At 32.0% G+C, this 16,148-nt stretch overlaps 1 protein-coding gene across 1 annotated transcript in view; it reads left to right on the forward strand.

Moving 5' to 3' along the window:
- The window catches only part of LOC108729160 (membrane metallo-endopeptidase-like 1), a 26,789-nt gene extending 11,673 nt beyond the window's left edge, over nucleotides 1–15,116 (forward strand). The window contains 11 exon segments of the mRNA XM_018458135.1: nucleotides 5,695–5,834; nucleotides 9,354–9,482; nucleotides 10,095–10,340; nucleotides 10,681–10,892; nucleotides 11,104–11,280; nucleotides 11,403–11,734; nucleotides 11,737–11,836; nucleotides 12,187–12,478; nucleotides 12,617–12,867; nucleotides 13,720–14,065; nucleotides 14,434–15,116. Coding sequence (XP_018313637.1) covers nucleotides 5,695–5,834; nucleotides 9,354–9,482; nucleotides 10,095–10,340; nucleotides 10,681–10,892; nucleotides 11,104–11,280; nucleotides 11,403–11,734; nucleotides 11,737–11,836; nucleotides 12,187–12,478; nucleotides 12,617–12,867; nucleotides 13,720–14,058 — 2,218 coding nt within the window. The 3' untranslated portion in view covers nucleotides 14,059–14,065; nucleotides 14,434–15,116.
- Nucleotides 15,117–16,148: the final 1,032 nt, after the last annotated feature.

Consider the following 16,148-nt stretch of genomic DNA (forward strand, 5'->3'; position numbering starts at 1 on the left):
CAGCCAATTTTTGGTTGCGTTAGCCTATCCGCAATGTCAGTATAGGATTTCGATAGGCTAATACAACCAAAAATTGACTGATGCAGCCAATTAAAAATGTTATGCCATACTTTACCATCTAATTTACTGCAGCAGTCAATCTTTTTTTTCAGTGTAGGCGAATAACATTACATGAACCTGTCCATTATAGTTCTTCTATATCAAGAGTTGAAAGAGCCACAAATTTTCCAAAATCTAATAATCGTAATTAATATTATTGCAAAAATCATTACACAAACTCTCTTGGATATAAATACCTGTGATTCGATCAAATTGATGAGATAAGTAATGCTAGTGTCCGTCATACTGTCTCTACTTAACATTTTAAAGGCGAAAAGGATCTACGTGTACTGCTAATTCTTTTCATAATCAACTTCCTTAAATAAACAAAACGACTGACAAGAGAGGGTAAACTAAGGAAGGGGCAATGTGTTGAGTAAAGGACTATACATTCCTGGTAATTTCTCTGTAGCTCTGCTTATTTAATCCATTGATTTGTTTTTTATGAAAATCATTTCGGATGTAATTCTTTTTTGCCAAACCGGTTCAACGTCTAATACTTGTATATCCTCCCAATTCATATTATGCTCGAATTCGATTTGGTGTTATGACACAACGGAAAGCGAATCTTTAGATTTCTTGATGTTCTCCTTGTGTTCTTTAATCCTTGTTTTCACTTTTCTTTTCGTTTAATCAACATATGTAGAATTACAATCCAGACAACCAATCTTATACACCACCTCACATTGTTCCATCTTATGCAACTTGTCTTTGCCTAGTTTTATAAATTTATTAAGTGTATTTGTGGGTTTGTAAGCCACTTTAAAATTATTCGTTGACGCAATAGTCTTAAATTTATAAGAATTTGTATTAACAAAAGATAAAATATTTTTTTCTATTAAGATCACTAGATTCATTATTATTGTTATCATTTGTATAAATATTTATTCTATTCGATAATTTCTTTATTCTATTGTTTACAGTGGAAAATATTAATTCTAGAGGATAACCATTCAAGATTAATATGTTAATCATCGCGTTAATGTTTTTTGTGTGGAACTCAGGGCGTGATACGAGGGGCACTATATTTTGAGCCTTGGCAACACTGAGTGTTGTCAGGTGCCATTTGACGTTTCCACTAGAAAGTTTGACATTTTTGACCATAACCTTCTTCAGAACGTTTTGTTATTTGAGCGCGATTTGTATTGTTTACAGTCACTTGAAAATTGTGTCTCAGCGAAAAAATGGAATTAACTCGTGAAAATTTTCGTACAATGATTTATTACGACTTTCGACGTGGATTATCAAGACAGGAGTGCATCGATCAACTTACTTCCACTTTTGGCGATAAAGCCCCATCCTTTGCCACTGTGAAACGCTGGTATAACGAATTTAATCGTGGTCGCCGTTCGCTCACCGACGAAAGTCGTGAAGGTCGTCCAAAATCAGTTGTTGTGTCAGAAAACATTGATGCTGTGCAAAAACTAAAAATGCAAGATCGTTATGTGACATACTGTGAGATTGAGACAACCTTAGGCATTAGTTCCACCAGCATATATAAAATACTGTATGATCATTTAGCCGTGAAAAAGGTTTGTTCTCGTTGGATCCCACATAATCTGACAAAATCTCAAAAAGATACTCGTGTCGATTGGTGCAAACAAGTGGTTCGAACGCATGCAAAAGTGTATAGATCATAAAGGAGAATATTTTGAAAAACAATAAAGTCATTTTCAATGACAAATTACTGTTTTTTTATTATTAGGCTCAAAATATAAATAGTGCCCCTCGTAGCATAAGTATTCGATCTAGCTGTCCTATTATCACTCCTTTTTTATGTTGTATCGGGTGGTTAGATATGTAACTTAAGTATCGGCCCGAATTTATAGGTTTTTTTATATTGGTCGAATTTGATGCTACAATTGTTTAAAATTACTTTTACATCCAAAAAATTCATGTAATCATCTTCGCCATAATCTACCGTAAACTTTAGTCTATCGTGATACATATTGAATTTGTTTGCTATTTTTTCAATTTGATTCTTTGGTGCCGCTAATAAAATGTCGTCTACATAACGGTAATAAATCGGTATATTAACGTTTATAGTGGCAAACACTTTTTCTTCCAAATCCTGGATAACAATATTTGCCAAGATTGGAGACAGTGGAAACCCCATGGACATACCAAAAATTTGTTTAAAAAATTTTTCATCAAATTTGAAGTAAGTTGAATTAATGATTAGAGAGACCGCACTTAAGAATTCTTTTTTTAGAATATTGGTGTTTTTTGCGATATCATTCTATCTTTTTTCAATACCATTGGCTACCAGATCTGTAGGTATGTTAGTATACATAGAATCTATATCAAAAGAACACAGTTTGTAATTAGATTCTAATTTCAATTCGTTTAATTCTTTTACTAAATCAAAACTATTCTTTATAACGTAGCCTCGATTATTCTACTTACCCCTATAGTTTACTGACCCCGGTCTCCCCTACTCTTGAAACCGTATAACTTTTGTTTAAAAAATTTTTTTCCGTCTTTTATACTTCCGACGATATTCGGCTCGAAATAGAAATACCATTTTTTTTTTTCAAAGGGGTTCACCCTTTAAACATGAGTTAGCGCACGTATAAAAAAATACGTGTCTCTCTCTCTCTCTCTCTTAGATTTTCGTGTTTAACAACATATTTCATGGAGAATCAAATCGGTCCCGAACAGTTGTGAAACTTCCCTTGTTAGATCATCTGAGATCGAAATTTTTATCATGACCAAAAAATGACATAAATTCGTCAATATGACGTCAAATTAACATTATTTTGATTTTCTTGTTCTCTTTGGGACACGTTAAGTCATTAAACTCGTAGACCAGAATATTCTATAACGCGGATATTGCTATCAACTCAATTGCGATATAGATATGATCTTATATGTACGTTAATTTCGCATATAGTCGCCTCGCCGATCAATCCATCGCAATTCGACGATGAGGCTTGATTGCTTGGTTAGTGACGCGACAAATATGGAATACGGACCGCAATTTCTCGCCGAGCCCTGGGGGTAAATACCGCGAAATCAGAGGATAATCATACTCTATCGCTTTTCCACAATCTTCCACTTCGTTGATATTTTGATATGCAATTATTTTGAAACATATGTATATAATAACGATCGAATAGTGAACCGATAAAAATTACCCGCGACCTTATCTTTTCATCCTGATTCAACTGTTAGACGGAACAATAATGTACAATTTTCCCTCATTTCCTGCGAAAGAAATACCCAACTTTTTTAATATAATATCTCAATCTCAAAACAAATATCAAGTTTCCTTTTTCTTTACTTACGCCATTACGGCATATAAATATATTAATTTTTTGCAATCAATTATTTACAGGTTTTTAAGATGCTTATTAGCTTCATTATTAAAATAGACGATCAATCTAATTCGAGATTAATTTCACCTTCAGTTTAAGATTACATTTTGAATCCAACAAATCTTATCGGCGCACAGTTAAAAAACTGAAATAATACACTGCTAAAAAAATGTTAATTTTATTGTAACTTAAAAACATGTAGTGGACTTTTTGAGATATTCAAAAATGTTAAAGTCTCAGAGAGTCCAATATACATATTTAAGTTAAAAAATTAACATTTTTTATTTTTAACAGTGTATATTGGCAAAAATTTGTATTTAGTACTAACACTAAGTTATTAAGCACTAAGATCCGCTTTAACCGAAGATAGGATTATTTCTATTAATTAATAAATATATTAAATTGCTTAGTAGCGTGACAAATATGAAATACGGATCTCGTGTATTAAATTCATAAATTCGTTCATACTCTCAGGGTCAAGGCCGCGCATCAGATGCGGACGATACGCGGCATTGACTCCGATATTACACAACAGAGAATGCTTCGGCGTGTGTCGTTGCTTCTCGATGAGGTCAATACACTCGTCGTTGCATTACGCGCGATGAGTTCCATTATGCTCTCTCTATCATCCTAAGTATCTACTCTCGACGTATTTACGCGCGCACGTGGATATATCTGCGCGCATTGTTTGCGAAATAAAAACACACAGGGCAAAAATCAATAACTGCTACTGCATATTGATTATTTCTTGTGTAAATGCAATCAATAACTGCACGTTCTGATTGCTAATATAAATGATTTTCTTTCCGAATGAATTTGAGTTTTTTTTCCATTTGTACATCGATATTATGATTTAGAAAACAATCAATTAAAACTACGTTTTCGAGAAACATAGTAATATAAACAACTGTGTAATAAGAAAGATAAATTCAATAATAAATCATGATTTTTGGTCAAGACAAATCGATTGTTATTTATTCTTGCTGTTACATTATCGGCGAAATTTGTACTTTGCGCAACTATTTAAAAGAAGATGTGAGAAAAATAGAAAAATTTAAAGTTAACATTACGAATTCATTCTTCAAAGGATTAAAAAGTACCTATATATTATAAATAGTACTACTATCATTACGGAAACTGTCTTACTTTATTTTTTATTTAAATTCAAAAATTTTGCAAAAATCTTGACGAAGCATTATAACACTTTTGTGTACACTCAATTAATCTGTTTGTATTTCTCATCGCGTTCTCGGACAAGGTCTCGATAGCCGATTATGCGAGGAACTTAATGCGCCACGATCTCGCGAGATGATCGTAAACATAAAACGCAGAAATGGCGCGCGGCAGGGACGAGATAAAAATCCGACTGCGGTTTGCCTTTCGTTCGCTACGCGAATTCTCCGCCGTGAAAAACTCCGGCAATTCTCTCGCCGAATAGGAAAAGCAATCCATAAATTTCGATGTGCGACGTGCTTTAGATCCAAGTGGCATTTTACTGCGCGTCGACAGTACACGTGCATACGTGTATACGTACGCAATATGAAAGATCAATTTCATTCGCGAAAGCAATGAAAAATAAAAAAATTACAGTATCTTTGAGTATATGCAACGATATCCTATATTCTTATTATCAAACGGCAAGAAATAACTGATCTTTTCGTAATACCCTTATTTACATTATGTAAACGACGTATGGTTCCTTGTATTCCATGTGCAGATGTACATATATTTCTTCGTAATATGCATAGAGATGATATAGTATAGAAAGCAGGATTCGATAGTACAATACATTATTTATACATGGAATATACGTAGATGACAAACATTGTTTTACGTGCGATTAAACTTGGAAACACGATGCATAATTATCACGAGGATTACAGCGAGAGGATTTTGCAGTTCGTATTACAAAGCATACTACTTAAAGCAAGTCGCAACAATATCTTGCGACTGCCGACACGTGCAATACGCTCAAATAATTGCAAAATCCTTAATTTAAAAGTGTGGTAAAATTAAGTTCATAAAGTACGAGAATTAAGTAAATCCTTTCCATTCAGTCTTAAACATTACACTAAATATTTTTACAAGTCAGGGTAAGAATATTGCCTGGAGAAAAATGAAGAGTACCCTGTTATTGATTTAATATTTTTAAAACAGCTTTATGACTATATATATATATATTTTTTATACATATGATTAAATTTTTAGGGAAATAATTTAAGGATAATGTGATATTTATTTATTTTGTCGTTTCTTTCACTTTACGATTTTCATGCAGAAACCCAACATGGTGGAAGAGGCGGTCCGGTTTGGAACGCGGATTAACGGTGATAGCGGTTTCCGGGTTCCTCCTGTGCATCGCTTTGGCGGTCGCCCTCGGAATTTTGGCGGCCAACACGACATGCAACACCAAATCCGGTAAGAGTACTTACTTTTATAGTGATCTATAGTGCAACATAAGCCGTTCACCATGCATGTTGCAAGTATGCAGTATTGTCTGAGAAGCACAGAAGCGAGACAGCATTTTTCTCTTTTTATGAAAGTTGTGTTGAAATCAAAAAGACCTCACTTACGTGTTACTTTTTATGAATTCTTTAGATCTTTCTTTCAGAACTGAATCATCAAAATATGTGTTGCTTTTGTTATACGCTTTTATCTAGAAATGATGTACAGTGAGATATACAGAATGATTCAGTATAGGAAAAACCTGAAATAAGATACTTAAATATATCTTTTGAATTTCAAAACGATAAAGAAAAACTTATAGATCAATTTATGATTCTGAATATCTCTAGTATTTCAACTTTTAATATAAATTAAATAATGTAATTTTGTTTTGTTTTTCTCATGATTTATATTACAAAATAAAATTATAATCTTAAACGCGCAATAGTAAAGAAGATCTAAGCGCATGTGTTTCGTATTTGTTTGTGAAAGACTATGACCATATGACATTTCTGCATATGCAGGATCTGATTTAGCTTAATAAAATCTTCTCAGATTTTAAGAAGTATTCGATTTTTTCAATTGCGTAAAGTATAAATAATATTAATAACATTTCTTTTTTTTACTTTAATGAAGTTTTTTACTTTAATGTTGCTTTTGCAACATTTAAATTTGTAAACCCGATCCTGCACCTGCAACAACTAAGTATCATACATCTTGAGACATCTTAAGATTAACGTACGTTAGTCTCTCGTTGCAACAAAGACATTACTTAACATCATCCAATTGCATTAATGCCTGAAGCGAAATTGCTAGTAACGAGCAAATCATAATTCCTCGCAATATGGCAGCGACAGACTTCTGTAATAGCTTACGTGATACGCAACTTGCAAAAATCTAGATTTAATCCCTTAAATAACTGCTTTTAACTCCTCTCACATAACAAATACAAAAACTTTATGTCATTAAAAGGTTCGTGATTCCCGTTAGTACTGCTCGAATTGTACTGATATATGTAATTTGAAAACAAAATTCCAACAATTACCAATTTTAATAGACTTTAAATGCACAAAATATCACTTGGAAAAAAAGTTTTATGCCGTTAATTTATCACAATTTCAGCGACATTTCTTCTTTAGTTCTAACAAAATTCTATGCTCTACAATCATTTTTAAACAAAATTCCGGCTGTTATTTTTTAAATTTTGTTTTCTTAGTATAACTCTTCTTTATTTTTATGAGTAACTGTAGAGCTATGAAAATGCTCCTGGAATTGTCATTATTTTTTTTTATATTAATAGAATTTTTATATTAATGTCTTGCTAACTTCACAGATACACATATATTTAGATTGTGAAGTTAGTACGCCGTTCTATTAATGTAAAAAAATAATGACAGTTCCAGTAGCACTTTTTATTATATTCCTACACTTCCTAAGCAAAATAAAAAAAGTTCCGCTTACTAAAAAATCGAAACTAAAAATATGACATGCTAACTTCGCGAATCTAGCACGACACTTCTCCTCTAAAAAAAGAAAAAAACATATCAATAAATAAAAGAAGGGCTACGAGTCAGATATATCTGGCTAAATAATAATTTATAAAAGAAATATATTTTCACTTTTGACTACAGTTTTCGTAGGATGACAAATTTCTGACACTTGTTATAGGAATCTATAAACACATAGTAATTTTTAATACATTGAAATAGAGAAAATTTTCTCTATTACGTGTCTCATTGTTGATAAAAGATAAATTATTCATTTACAAATTAAATGCTATTTGAAGGAAGAATATGTGGAATGCGTAATAAAAGTTGCTAATGAAAAAGCAAAATTTATTTTGGTGCCAGAAAGATATTTTAATGGACATTTTAATGGTACTTAAATTGTACGCTTTTAATTGCCGTTAGAAGTATCGTCATGATTATTTTATAGTTCTTATAAATCCACGTGTCGTTTTTCTTTGACATCTCGAGAAAAAGATCCAAAGATGTTTTTTAATGTAACAAGCGATGAATATATTTACGATCAAAGCCGTTCGGTAACGGTACGTACCCGCATCGTAAAAATTTTAACTGTGCGAAAGTAAGACGCGTAATTGCAGCGCGGTCATCGTAAATTTTATTTCTACGTCGGCGCCTTATATTAAAATGCTCCACCCGTTCATTAAACACAAAACAGAGAATTACATTACAAAAATATTTCCGCATTGGATTACAAGAGGACTCTATCATTTGATTAATAACGTATATTTCATACAAAGACGTGTTTTAAATTAATTAAATCCACGAAGAAGTAACACTACTTTAAAAAAGTAAAGCTCATGGCACATACAAAAACGGTAAGACAATAAGATGTAAGCAATAAGCAAATTGGCCAATCACAATAGAAACCAAAGGTCCGTAGCAAATCCAATGTTACAATTTCCTTACTACGTCATACTGCCTATACGTTTTTATATGGACTTAACCACAAAATTCATGACGTGCAAATCGAAGTGACGTCAACGAAAGAGTAATTCTGACGCATTTTGATATTTCTAATGAACAAATATTGTTTTGAGAATTATTCATTCGCTACGCGTATTCGTAGTAACAAGCCCGTTAAACGTAATCACGTTAGTTTACAACGTGTACACCCCCCATGATCTAATATTTTGATTGCGCATCAATTTGGCATCGAGCTTACAATAGCGTCATTACTGACGCATTCAAGATATTTTCGGAGTATTTTTAAAAAATTGACGGAGAATACGAAACGAGACAGCGCTCGGTTTGATGTTGTCTTTGGTAGATGTTGCCTTTTCTTATGTGAACACATATAATAATTATATACGCAATCCGACGAAGAATAATAATTGATGAAACATCATGCAACCTTTACGTAAATACGATTGGATTGAGAGGAAGAAAGAGAGAGAATCGCAATTATAAATCTTTTGTTTCAATGTAATCAATTAACTTAATCGGTTAAAAGATAATCTTTTAGGAATTCATGCGTGTCTCTCGTAATAGAAATATTGTAAAGACAAAAGGGCGAAATAAATCATTTCTTAATGTGCAATGTAGTTTTGGCATCCGATTTAAAAAATTTGTTGCTGTTTTTTTATAAAACATATTTTCTAGAATTGATTTCCCTTGTCGTATCGTTATATGTAATGTTGACTATAGATACAAATAATTTATCAAATTTTGTCATTACAAGAGAATATATCTTCTTTTTAAAATACGCTGCGGAATTTTCCTAAAAAAAGATAAAGAGACTTTCATTTTTTGACAAAGTGGATTGATAATAGATTTAATCGTATAACAACATACAACACAATACACGCATGCTAGCAACTTGAGAGAGAAACGATATCAAACTTCATTGTGTATGCAGTTTAAGTTTTATCACGGCTTGTGTGTTCCGATGCTTCGCATTCATTAATTTGATGCTGTTATGCATTTTTTTTTCGCACCTGCAATCACACCTGCATCCGCACGAGAACAGATACTGTTAACGTAGAGATGCTACCATCCACAGCCGAGGCGTTAAGCGGTTTGGAAACATCGAAGAACATAACAACACTGATGGCGAAATGCAATGATGTCTGTTTAACATCTGAATGCATTCACACAGGTCAGTAAAAAATACGGAGAAACTTAAATTTTTTATCTATTTAAATATAATTATTTTAGTAAATTTGTATCGTCATATGACTAATAGATGGATATCGCATATTTTTAAAACATTATTTTAAAAAGAATTACGAAATATCTATTTTATGTAGCTTTAAAACATTAAAAACAGAAAATTTTAAATAAAACTTGAATAAATAATTTTAATCAAATATTCTATATCTACCTGAATAAAAAATAAATAGTTTATTACATGTTTGTAAAAGAAAATAATATATTCAATATTGAGATATACTATTTTCATTTGATAGTCGGTATTTTTCTTTTCGGTAATATTTATTCATGTATTTGTGATTAATAACCGGAAATTTTATCAATAAATAACGAATATTTTTATCTTTATATAAAAGTTGCTTTTGTCAACAACACGAAATTCAATCATCGATTTGTTAGAAAATATTTACTTATCAAAGATATTTCATCAAAATGTAAACTTCAATATTTTATACGAGAGAAATTAATTTTATAAATTGTTTTATTAAAAAACTAAGAATTCCCCCCTATTTTGTCTGAAGATACTAAATTGTACTAATCTGTTCAATATATATCGCAGCCTCTAACGTAATAAAAAATATGGATCCTAATGTGGAGCCCTGTGATGACTTTTACAAATTCGCCTGCGGTGGATTCTTAGAATCCACAATTATTCCCGACGATAAAACTAGCGTGACTGCGTTCTCTACTATCGTTGATGATCTCGAGGAACAACTGCGACTCAGCATTGAGGAAGAAAGTCCTCCAAACGAGCTGAGACCGTTTAGGCTTGCCAAAGACTTCTACAAGGCCTGCATGAACAAAAGTAAGCAGCCGCGACATGAAATTCCATATAAGTCGTCAAACTTGAAGTATGCAACAGACTCTTTTAATGAATCCAGTGAAATCACAGCAAAATTATAAATCCTATTGATTTATTTCACGAATCATTTGAAGTTTGATCTTACTATACACATTTCTTCCGAAAAAAGTTATTTATAATTGGGATACTTTAATACATAATGTGTTAGAAGAATAATTGCATTTCAAATCCTTATTTTTAGAACCAATATATAACGCCAAAAAAAATATGATAAAGATATAATACAAATTGAAACAAAAATTTTATCTTTTTTTCATTCTAAAATATACTGTTTTTTTTTCAGCCGCTATCGAGGCGAGAGGCTTGACACCATTATTGAACAACCTAAAAAAACTCGGTGGCTGGCCCGTTCTGGAAGGCGAGAAATGGAATGACGGCGACTTCACTTGGAAAGATTCCGTTTACAAATTCCGGAGATTGGGCTATTCAGTGGATTACTTCATCGATTTCGGCGTCAGTGTCGACTTGAAGAACAACTCTAGGCGTTTGATCGACGTAAGCACGTAACGATTTATTTCGAATACAGGATCCACGATAAACGCAGAACGAAGATTATAATTAAATACATAATCATACGTAAAATGAAATAATATCGAATAAAATAATACAAAATATAAGTATAAAATATAAAATATTTTCTAACCGAATATAATATTTGTTTTCAATCAACCAGTACACGCAAATAAAAATTGATAATTTTTTATAGCTCGATCAAGCAGCGCTTGGACTCTCGCGCGAATATCTGTCGAAAGGCTTCAACGAGAAAATCGTCCAGGCATATTACAAGTACATGGTGGATATTGCTGTAATTCTCGGAGCCGATTCTGACCGAGCCCGCACAGAATTAAAAGAATCACTTGAATTTGAAATAAAGCTTGCAAATGTAAGTCATCCTTTATATTGATAAAATAATTTTAAATAGGGTGTTTGATAAAATTGTTTTTTTAAATCGCCAGTCGATTAATTAAATAGATTAATTGATTAAATGGATAAATATGTACGCAGATCTCTCTGCCCAATGAGAAACGGCGCAACGTGACTCTTCTCTACAATCCCATGACTGTGAATGAGCTGTCCTTAGCCTATTCTAATATACCGTGGTGGGAATACTTTAACACCATCCTCGCACCGCAAGCACAACTAACTCAGGACGAGATAGTTATTGTGAATGTACCCAGCTATCTAAAGGACTTCGAACAACTAATCAGTACGACGCCAAAAAGGGTGCAGGCAAACTATGCACTTTGGAGAGCAACTGCTGCGTCGATCAGCTATCTAACGGATGACATCCGCAAGAGGCAACTCAAATATACAACGGAGTTAAACGGCAAAACAGAAACTCGATGTACGTAAGAAAGTACTTTAAGGAGGATGCGAAAAAAACCGCGCTCGAAATGGTCGACGATATCAGGCAGGAATTCACAAAGATTCTGAAGAGGGTGAGAGAATACAAAAATTTAAATTTAAGGAGATGTAAAGGAGATGAAAACCTTATAATCGATACTTCTTATATTTAAGATTGAAATTTTAAAAATAAAATAAAAATCTCTTTCTTTTTTTTTTATATTTCTCTCTTTATCTGAAAATTATAATAAATTAAAATCAAAGAAACAAGATGAAAAAATATAAATCTCATCACATATCCTTATCAAGAAATTAGAATCTTGGAAATGAGATTTTATAGTTATTTTTGTTCTTAAGAAATATATGTTAAAGATATTAATTCTAAAAATCTCTGTCATATATTTAGAAACGTTAGTAAATTTTTAACGAGATTACACGTTTTTAGGTGGACTGGATGGATGAGAAGACCAGAAAAAATGCTTTAGAAAAAGCAGCCGATATGACTTCACATATTGCCTATCCAAATGAATTGTTGGACGACAGAAAGCTTGAAGAATTTTATCAGGGACTTGAATTGAGTGCTGACGATTATATGGGTAGCATTTTTAACTTATCTATTTTTGGAACGAATTTCTCATTTGGCAGGCTAAGACAGCCAGTAAATAAGACAGAATGGATAAGTCATGGAAGGCCAGCTGTCGTCAATGCGTTTTACTCGTCGATTGAGAACAGTATTCGTATGTATAAATAATCTCGTAAATATTAATAAAGGAATTGACGTATACTTAAATAATAAAATCTATAAAATTATATTATTTGAAAAATTCCTCATTCTTTATTTGTAGCTATATACTGAATTTTTTAATTTTTCATAGAATTCCCCGCGGGTATTTTGCAAGGCATATTTTTCAACAATGATCGGCCACATTACATGAACTATGGCGGCATCGGCTTTGTTATTGGCCATGAGATTACCCACGGCTTTGACGATCAAGGTAGACAATTTAATAAGGAAGGTAATCTCGTTGACTGGTGGGAGTCAGAGACGAAGAAGCGTTATCTCAAGAGAGCCGAATGTATAATTCATCAGTATGGAAATTATTCCGTGAAAGAAGTTGGATTGAACGTAAGATTAAATCTTACATATCTATGTTTATTAAGTTTATTTCCATGCTATATGAATTTTTTATATATTTCTGACGGAAAAGACAAAAACATTTCTATAAATAAAGTCTACGGTTTAAAAATACAATTCAAGAGCTTTAAAATGAATTTTAGTTCATGATCGATCGTTCAATTTATTTAGAGAAACAAAGTGAAACAAAGTTTCGTTTTGTAAAACAATATTCAAATAGCCAAAAATATCATTTTTAGCACACTTCATCTCAATTTACTTAAAACCCTGAATTTCTACGCAAATTCTACCAACGATCGTGTTCAGCATAAAAAAATTCAAAATCTGTACTACAGCACTTCAAAGAGAAAAAAAAGTGATTTTTTTATCGAGCTGTGTTATCGTTCAAATCAATGTTTATTCATTATGTAGCAGTATTATAAGAATATTAGAATATTCATGAGCGATAAGAGTAATGATAATGATAACAAAAGTTTCGTAATATCATACGAAATTAGGCAGCAAAATGACTTTACAAAAACACTCAGAAAAATATGCAGTATCTTTATGAGTTCTTAAATTTTCATCGTAGTTATACGCGAAAAAAAATGATTCGTTGGAGAAATTAAAATGTACAAAGCAATTCAATGATCAGCATAATTGTTAAGTTATTCATTTTGCGATATAATCAGTATAATACATTAATTAATATAACACGAACCACGAACATTTGTACAATTTTTAAGGTGTATATAGAGTAAATTAACATTTTAAGGATCCCCCATAAAAATAATATCAAATTCTTTTTATATAAAAAATTTTCTAGTTTGAAACTTTGTCATAATATATGTTACGTTTTTACAGCTGAATGGGATAAACACACAAGGTGAAAATATCGCGGACAATGGTGGCATAAAGGAGGCCTATTATGCATACAAAGAATGGGTCAAACGAAACAAGCCGGAGCGGAGATTACCGGGTCTGCCGTATAGCCCAGAACAATTGTTCTGGATAAGTGCAGCTAATTCTTGGTGCAGCAAGTATCGACCGGAAGCACTAAAGCTGCGAATTACGACTGGCTTCCACAGCCCAGGCGAATTCCGCGTTCGAGGACCGTTGTCGAACATGGAGGAATTCTCGCATGATTTTAATTGCCCGATTGGCTCCAGAATGAACCCCGAGAAGAAATGTACCGTGTGGTAGATCTCAGGTGTCGGCAAAATACGAACGAACGACACCGGCTGACTCCGTTTAACCTTAGAAGTTACAATTCCGCGTGCTTATTGCTTCGTTGAAACAACCAATTGTATTTTTAGCAGCTCAGTATTAGAGACACATTCAAATGTATGACATTCTTGCTTTTTAAAAAAGAGGATAGCATTTGGTCTCAGATACTAAGCTGCTTTGTATTTCATACTTATGAAATTAATTATTTATTTGAAATTAATAATTTATTTTTTGTTATATATTTCTGCAATTTCCAAGTATTTATATTGTCACTTCTGAGGTTAATAAATGCAACGGAGTCGTCGATCTCATACCAACAGTATATGGAGGTAGCTTGTTCCCCTCTTACAGTATCCTGCCATAGCGACATTGCCGCAGCAGAGAATATTTTATCAGTGACGCTACTCGAAAGCAAGAACTGAAATTTCGCTATAATACAGAGTATGCAAAAAGGAAGCATTCTCCACAGGGAAATCCATGGAGATCGAATCGACCTGCCTCACCTTAGACATGTGGGATATATATTATGTATTGTCTTTAATAAATTTTTATAAGAAGTGTCGCGGGACGCATGTACGTGTAAATAGAAAGAAACTGAAATAACGTCGGGTTTGAAAATTAATTAATTATACAAAGTTTGATTGCTTAATTATTTTTAATACTAAAGCATTAGTGATTCCTATACCAATGACAATATTTGTCAAAGGTTTTAGATTATTACGGAGAATATTAAGTTAAATTGTCTAGAGTGCTCTAATGTAGTTGAAGATTTTCAAGTTTGAAGATTTTTATGGTTGACATGTATGGTAAAAAATGTTGGCAGCTTTATTAAGAATTTGCTTTTTATCCTTTTTTTTATTGTTGATTGCTTTGTTAAATTTGCTTCTTATTGTTAGAATAAATTTTAAAGTATTTTATTGACACGGAGATGAATAGCAATGTGGTACACACTGATATAGAATGAGCCGCAAAATCAATAACGAGAAAGAAATATGAATAGAACCGGCATGAATATTTTTCAATAAAAGAGGATACAACTTTTTCACTTTTTCGCAATGTTCGGAGATCGTTTTATTTCTACATTTCCTTGTGTATTTCTTTATGAAAATCGAAATTTATCATAATAAGGACATTACGCTCAAAAAAAATTAGTATATTGAGATGAAGTTAACAATTCTTAGTCACATATAGTTACAAAATTGCTGTCAGTTCTGCTTCAATCATTTAAAAACTAATTCAGAATTGTGTTGATTCAACTCTCTCCGAATTAGTTTTTAGATGATTGAAGCATAATTGATAGCAATTTCGTAACGATGTTAATAAGGAAGCAAAAAAAAATTGTATCCTCCTTTAATAGGTTTTTTTCTAATAAATATTAGAAGCTATCATTCGTCACAACTATTTTATGTTGAGTATTATTTTATAGTATTATCAAATAGCAGTTAAATAGCAAATTAAATTTTCAATCAATCTATGTAATAATTAAATTAAGCTAAAAAAAAATCAAGTTTTTGTTGTTCGTTTTCTTCCTTAAAATCAGATTCATTAGAAAGACCATGACGGTATGCAAAATTAAAAGAACTCGTAATTATTATCTAAATTATCAAACTCAAAAGAATAATCGATCCTCAATATTCTATAATACATATGAACCACATTTCGTATATAGTCATATAGTATCGGCGTATCTGCGAATTCAGACAATTTAGCGCGATAATTTTTTTGTTGTATGTTCTCATGTAAGATCATTAGTCGTTAGAAAATTATGAAGTTACTTAGAACCAAGTATTAAGCGTAGCTATTTAACTGCGAGCGAATAATTGAAACACGATGTTCGCAATTGCTTTCCACCGTGTTATCTTTTGCATCCGTATATACATTACATTTTTTTTTGCGCCACATCCTTTCTTGCACACATTTTTTGTATTTATATTACGATGGTAAGTTAATCACCGAGTTAATTACTGTAAATTTAAGTAAAGATATAGTACCTTATAAGGTATTTTTGTTGAATGTAAGAATTTAATACAGGAAAAACTTCATGTAAATATAAAATGGTACTTTTA

This window comes from Mycetomoellerius zeteki, unplaced genomic scaffold (assembly GCF_001594055.1).
Source record: "Mycetomoellerius zeteki isolate Tzet28-1 unplaced genomic scaffold, Tzet1.0 scaffold701, whole genome shotgun sequence".
In the NCBI taxonomy this organism is placed as follows: Eukaryota; Metazoa; Arthropoda; class Insecta; order Hymenoptera; family Formicidae; genus Mycetomoellerius; species Mycetomoellerius zeteki.